The following is a 7377-nucleotide window of genomic DNA, read 5'->3' on the forward strand; positions in this document are numbered from 1 at the left end:
GGGATGATGCCAGGTGGCTGGCACATTTGTGGAGGGTGCCTCGTGGGATGACGCCAGGTGGCGGGCACATTTGTAGAGGGTGCCTCGTGGGATGACGCCAGGTGGTGGGCACATTTGTGGAGGGTGCCTCGTGGGATGACTCCAGGTGGCGGGCACATTTGTAGAGGGTGCCTGGCAGGGGGTGATGCTAGGTGGCCGGCACATTTGTAGAGGGTGCCTGGCAGGGGGTGACTCTAGGTGGTGGGCACATTTGTAGAGGTACCTCGTGGGATGACTCCAGGTGGCAGGCACATTTGTAGAGGGTGCCTCATGGGATGACTCCAGGTGGCGGGCACATTTGTAGAGGTGCCTCGTGGGATGACACCAGGTGGTGGGCACATTTGTAGAGGGTACCTCGTGGGATGACTCCAGGTGGCGGGCACATTTGTAGAGGGTGCCTCGTGGGATGACTCCAGGTGGCGGGCACATTTGTAGAGGTGCCTCGTGGGATGACGCCAGGTGGCGGGCACATTTGTAGAGGTGCCTCGTGGGATGACGCCAGGTGGCGGGCACATTTGTAGAAGTGCCTCGTGGGATGACGCCAGGTGGCGGGCACATTTGTAGAGGTGCCTCGTGGGATGACTCCAGGTGGTGGGCACATTTGTAGAGGGTGCCTCGTGGGATGACACCAGGTGGTGGGCACATTTGTAGAGGTGCCTGGCAGGGGTGACACCAGGTGGTGGGCACATTTGTAGAGGTGCCTGGCAGGGGGTGACTCTAGGTGGTGGGCATATTTGCAGAGGGTGCCTGGTATGTTTCTGAAGAGGCCCAGGAGGGTGGCACGCTGCGGGAGGGCATTCGCCGTTGTGGCATCGGCCAATCTCTCCTGATGGGTCCGCGTGAGACAGTTTCCGAGGTGTCTGCTTTCAGGACGGCAGGAGGCAGGTGCAATGTGCAAGGCGTGTGATTGTGCTTTCTCTCTCCTCAAGGCCATCGAAAGTTTTGCCGTCATGGTGAAGCAGACGGCTCAGATGCTGCAGTCCTTCGGGACCGAGCTGGCCGAAACAGAGCTGCCCAATGACGTGCAGTCGACAAGCTCAGTGCTGTGTGCACACACGGAGAAGAAGGACAAGGCGAAGGTAGGTGGGGGGCTCTGGTCGGAAGCTGCGGGGTTCTTCCGTCCCAGGGTCAGAATCCACAGCATGTGAGACCAAGAAGTCAGCAGGCTAGAGATGCCTTTTGATGGTGATGAGCTGGGCAGCCTCGCAGATGTGAAGGGAATGTGTTCCTTTTTGAAAGGAACCCTGTCGAATGCCGGCTGCGGTTACCTCGCACAGGCTGGTGCCGGCTCAGCCGCTGGCCCTGGGTGGCCTTGGTGTCAGGAGGGGGACCAGGGCAGCTTTCCTCTCGGGAGCACTCTTGGCCGCCTGTGCAGGAGCCCCCAAATAGACGTCTCTGTGGCTTCTGAGTGTGACAGAGACAGGACGTCTGCCCGGTTTCTTCTGCCAGGCAGGCGATGAAGTGGTGGTTGGATTTGTGTGCTCACAGCACTCCAGTGCTCACGCGTCCACAGCACTTGCTGGGACGGACGTATTGTGAGGAGTGTGTGCGCCCTGCTCTGTTCTGCCCCCACCCCTGCCCACATGCTGCTGGCTTTGAAGCAGCAGGACCCAGGCCCATGACCTGCGGGTGCATCCCTAGGACGGTGCCTCTGTGCTCAGCGGCTACTCCTCGCTGAGAACAGTGTGAAGACCCGGAGCAGGCCCTGTGAGAAAGCCTGGCCTCTGGTGACTCTTCTACCGTAACCCTCTGCCCCAAGTGACCTGTAGCAGCAGCTCTGCCCGGGGCACACAGGAGTGAGGGAGTCCCCCACATCGGCCTGCCCTCCTTGCACGACCCCACAGAAGACACTGGGAAGACTTGGGAGGGCGACCCCTCCTCAGTCCCCACCCCTCAAGAGCAAGGCCCCACGAGGCCTCACCTCCGGCCTGCGCTGCCCGCCTGTCTGGGGCTGGGTGCGAGGCTGCGTTCTCTGCACAGGAGGACTTGCGGCTGGCACTGAAAGAGGGGCACAGCATCCTGGAGAGCCTCAGGGAGCCGCAGGCCGAGGGCCCAGAGCCCGGCGTGAACCAGGACCAGCTCGACAACCAGGCCACCGTGCAGAGGTAAGGCTGGTCGCCTTCCTGCCCTCGCCCTGCCCCGGTCCAGAGCAGAAGCCTCTCAGGCACATGGCATCTGCGAAAGAAAGCCACAAATGGCAGGCAGCCCTGCAGGCAACCCCACGCCCCACCCAGGCCAGCACGCAGCCGGCACCCCAGCCTCCATGTGGACCCGGCTCCTCCTGCTGAGATGCTTTCTCTTGAACCCCACGGAAAGCCGCTGTTGTAGGGAGGACGATTTCCTAGAGCAAACGCCCTTCCACAGGAGTGAAGGAGATGTTAGGGCAGGAAGAGGCGACGGAGCGCTTTAGACACGGGGGCTTCCGCGTTCCCAGCGGGGGGTTCGCAGACAGGGAGGAAGCCTGGGGGTCTCCTCGCTGCAGCTCATGTTCCTTACTTTCATGGTAAAAGGCGTGATTCACATATTTCTCCTTTGGGCTTCCAGCTTTATAGAGCACAGGGTAGGGTACTTGTGCAGTTGGCATGGTGCCCTAGGACATCTAGAACTCCTAGAGGTTCCCCCGACCCATCCCCCAGGACTCCCCAGCCTCATCTCATCCCATCCCCCTAGAAATCCCCAAGCCCCCCTCCCCCATCCCATCCCCACCAGAACTCCCCAAGCTTCCCCTCCTCCATCCCATTCCCCCTCAGAATTCCCCAAGCCCCCTCCCGCATCCAGTCCTCCCCAGAACTCCCCAAGCCTTCCCTGTCCCATTCTCAAGGGTGGGTATTATCAGCCCCACCTCTGGCTGAAGAACAGGCCCCACGCAGCTGGACAGAGGTTTGTCCGGCAGGGCCGTGCCAGGTGCACCCTGGCCTGGACTGAGCTGGTCCTTTTGACTCTCAGCTGCCTTTGACTCCCACATAGCATGACACACACCGAGCTGCCTTCTGTGCCATGGACATGGCAGAGGCCCCAGGGACACCAGGCGTACCCTTGAGGGGCTCCTCATAGATGGGGTGCTGTGACCCACCAGGCAGAAGTTGCAGCCCCGCCCATGAAGGTGGGCCAGCCCTTGTATGTGTTGGGCACCTTGTCAGCTTCCCAGAGACTCAGTTTCCCCATCTGTAAAGTAAAGCTGATTCATGCACATGCCTGGAGGTGGGCGTGGGGCTGATGGGTGATGCAGGTCGGTGCTTAGCACAGCACCCCTGAGCATGGGGTGCTGTGTTATGCACCGACCTGCATCAGGCCCGCAGTGACCCCAGCTTCCCCCTGACATTTAGGGACAGCTCACTACCCTGGACCGCAGCTGTAGCTAATCACCCCAAACCTTGGCTTTCTTGGCCTTTTAGAAATGAACAAACTCAGGCCAGGCACAGTGGCTCACACCTGTCATCCCAGCACTTTTGGAGGCCAAGGTGGGCAGATCGCTTGAGTTCACGAGTTCAAGACTAGCGTGGGCCACGTGGTGAAATGCTGTCTTTACGAACAGTACAAAAATCAGTCAGGCATGGTGGTGCACAGCTGGAGTTGCAGCTACTCAGGAAGCAGAGGTTGCAGTGAGCCAGGATTGCACCACTGCACTCCAGCCCAGGATAGAGCCAGACCCTGTCTCAAAACATAAAGATAACTTTTTTACATTTTTTTAAAAATTAAAATGAACACACTCAGTGGCTCGGCCCAGCTGCGGGGACGTAGAGGGAGAGAAGCAGGAAGGAAAGCCCACAGCCCACGATGCTGTCTATGGGGCCTCCTCCCATCCCGATGGTCCTGGGTGCCTGGGCCTGCAGATTCCGGCTTTGGGTGCAGGGGTGAGCAGAGGCCAGATCTCAGGAAGGCCGGCCTGGGTTGGAGATGAGCCTGGGGGTCACTCGAACTCCCAGTATGCTCTACGTTGTGTGGGGCTCCCTGGGCCACGCAGACTGTTGACTCCTCCTCTTTCCCAGGCTCCTGGCCCAGCTAAATGAAACCGAGGCTGCCTTCGATGAGTTCTGGGCAAAGCATCAGCAGAAGCTGGAGCAGTGCCTGCAGCTCCGGCACTTCGAACAGGGCTTCCGGGAGGTGAGTGGCCCTGGCGGAGCTGGCGGTCACCCTGATGCCCATGGGGCCTCCTGTGTCCATGCCCTGGTCCCAGTGCCAGGAGCTGAGCCGAGCTACCCAGCTGACTTTGGCTTAATGCGGAAACTGGAGCCTGTGAGATTATGTTGGGCTGAGCCTTGAAACGCACGACTGATGACTGGCCATTGTATAGAAAGGTGATTGAGGCTGGGTGCGGTGGCTCACACCTATAATCCCAGCACTTTGGGAGGCCGAGGCAGGCAGATCACGAGGTCAAGAGATTGAGACCATCCTGGCCAGCATGGTGAAACCCCGTCTCTACTAAAAATACAAAAATGTCCTGGGCATGGTGGCATGCACCTGTAATCCCAGCTACTTGGGAGGCTGAGACAGGAGAATTGCTTGCACCTGGGAGGTGGAGGTTGCAGTGAGCTGAGATTGTGCCATTGCATTCCAGCCTGGGTGACCCAGCAAGAGTCCATCTCAAAAACAAAAAAGGAAAGAAAGGTGATTGGACGTCAGCTCACTGGGATACACTCACCTGCATTATTCATAAATTGGCCAGGAAGCCCTTGCTCTCCCTCCATACTCATTCGCATGCTCTTCTATTCAGCATGCATGTATGATGTGCCTGCGGTGCGCCACACAGCCGTGAGGTGCCATCGACACAGCCAGTGCAGCCAGACCCCGATGTCTCCCTCCTGTGGCCCCTCAGGGACCCACCCATGTTCGTCCCAGCCCACCCCTCCTCAGCCCCCGGCAACCACTCATCTGTTCCCATGGCTGTGCTTTTGCCATTTTGTGATATAAACAAATCACACAGAATGTCCCTCCCGGGACTGGCTTAGCTTGCTCAGCACAGCTCTCTGCAGACCCCCAGGTGCTGGTGGTTCATTCACTGTGTTCCCGGTGTGGACAGACCACAGTTCCTTTTCATTCATCTGTTGAAGGGTATCTGGGTTGTTTCCAGGTTTGAGTATTACAGATGAGGCTGTTACAAACATCCACGTACTGATGTTGGCGTAAATGTAAGATTTCATTTCTCTGATTTAAATGCACAGAATGTAATTGCAGGGTTCAATAGTAGTTGCATGTTTAGTTCTTTAAAGAAAGTGCCAGCCTGTTTTCAGAATGGTTGTAACATTAGCATTCCCACAAGCCGTGATGAGTGGCTAGTTGCTTCCCATTTTCCGCAGCATGTGACACTGTAGTGATTCTTTACATTACGCTCACATCCTGATGCGTGTGCAGTGAAATCCCACGGTGGTTTTCCGTTTCATTTCCCCAGTGCTGGTGGTGCCGGACACCTTTCCATGTGCTTATTTGCCATTCACATATCCTCTTTGGTAAAATGCCCCGTTTCTGTTGCCCCCCGCTTTTTTTTTTTTTCTTTGAGACAGAGTCTTGTTCTGTTGCCAGGCGCCAGGCTGGAGGCTGAAGTGCAATGGCGCAATCTCGGCTCATTGCAACCTCCACCTCCCGGTTCAAGCAATTCTCCTGCCTCAGCCTCCCGAGTAGCTGGGACTACAGGCGTGCGCCACCATGCCCAGCTAATGTTTCTATTTTTTAGTAGATATAGGGTTTTTACCATGTTAGCCAGGATGGTCTCTATCTCTTGACCTCATGATCTGCCCACCTCGGCCTCCCAAAGTGCTGGGATTATAGATGTGAGCCACCCCGCCCAGCCCTTGTTCCCCCTTTTCTAACTGGATTGTTTGCTTTTGTGTTTTCATTTTACTGTTACATTTTGAGAATTCCTTATGTACTGCAGATACTAGTTCTTTGTCAGATGTGTGGCTTCCAAATATTTTCTCCTGGTCTGTAAGTCATCTTTTCATCCTCTTAACAGGGTTTTTCACATAACCAAAGCATTTAATTTTGATGATCTCCAGTTGGTCAATTTCTCCTTTTAAGGATTATACTTTTGGTTCTAGATCCTAAGTATAACCCCCTAAGCTTTCCCCCCACCAAATTTCATAGTTTTACATTGAAGTCTATGATCTATTTTGAGCTAATTTTTGTATAAGGTATGAGAATTAGACTGTGATTTATGTTTTACCTCTGGAAATCCCATTGCTATAGCACCGTTTGTTGGAAAGGCTCTTTCTTCCACTGGGTTTCTTCTCCACCGTTGTCAAAACTCTGGGCACACTTGTATGGGTCTGTTGTGGAGGTTCTCTATTTGGTTCATTTATCTACATACCTGTTCCTATGTCAGTACCACGAGGTCTTAATTACCATAACTATGTAATGTCTTGAAATCAAGCATACTCATTCTTCCCTCTTTGTTCTTCTTTTTCAAAATCATGTTAGCTTCTAGTTTTTTGGCCTCTTTATGCCAATTTTACATTTATCTTGTCTGCATATATAGAAACAAATTTGCTGGAGTTTTCATAGGAGTTGTGTTAAACCTATATTTTGGGAAGAATCAATGCCTTTACTGTGTTGAGTCTTACAGTCAACAAACATGGTATTGTCAACATTTGTTTCTATTTCTTTCATCAGTGTTGGGTAGTTCTCAGCACACAAGCTCAGTACATGTTTTGTTTGACTTACATTTAAGATTACATTTTAAGAAGTCATCACAGTATTATATTTTTAATTTTGGTGTTTATGTATTCATTGCTGCATATAGAAATATCATTGATTTTTGTATATTTATCTTGTCTCCTGTGACCTTGCTGAACACACATATTCTAGACAGTGTTTTTAAAGTCCTTGAAATTTTCCATATAGACAATCATGTCATGTTCAAATAGGACAGTTCGATTTCTTCCTTTTTGAAGATATGCCTTTTATTTTACCCCCCCCCAACATGCTGCCCCACTGCATATTGCACCAGCTATAGCTTCCACCGTTTGATAAGAGTGGCAAGACTGGACATCTCTGCCTTGTCCCCAGTCTTAGGGGGAAAGCATTTAGTTTTTCACTATCAGGTGTAATGTCAGTTGTAGGATGTTTGTAGATGCTCAATAAAACTATCTGGGCCTAGAGATTTCTTTGGGAGACTTTTAGAATTATGAATTCAGTGTCCTTAATACTTACACAACTATTGAAATTATCTATTTCACATTGAGATGTGGTAGTGTGATTTCAGGGCAGTGTGGAGGGTTGTTATCTATTTCACAGTGAGATGTGGTAGTGCGTTTTCAGGACAGTGTGGAGGGTTGTTATCTGTTTCACAGTGAGATGTGGTAGTGCGTTTTCAGGGCAGTGTGGAGGGTTGTTATCTGTTTC

General features: G+C 53.2%; 1 protein-coding gene across 13 annotated transcripts in view; it reads left to right on the forward strand.

Moving 5' to 3' along the window:
* MCF2L (MCF.2 cell line derived transforming sequence like) overlaps positions 1 to 7377 on the forward strand; it is a 212943-nt gene that overhangs the window by 176508 nt on the left and 29058 nt on the right. For all 13 annotated transcript variants that reach the window (XM_017502483.2, XM_017502537.2, XM_017502520.2 and 10 more), the window contains 3 exons: positions 969 to 1118; positions 2020 to 2144; positions 4029 to 4143. In XM_017502483.2, coding sequence (XP_017357972.1) covers positions 969 to 1118; positions 2020 to 2144; positions 4029 to 4143 — 390 coding nt within the window. The remainder of the gene's footprint in view (positions 1 to 968; positions 1119 to 2019; positions 2145 to 4028; positions 4144 to 7377) is intronic.

The sequence above is a fragment of the Cebus imitator genome, unplaced genomic scaffold, assembly GCF_001604975.1.
Source record: "Cebus imitator isolate Cc_AM_T3 unplaced genomic scaffold, Cebus_imitator-1.0 Scaffold14, whole genome shotgun sequence".
NCBI lineage: Eukaryota > Metazoa > Chordata > Mammalia > Primates > Cebidae > Cebus > Cebus imitator.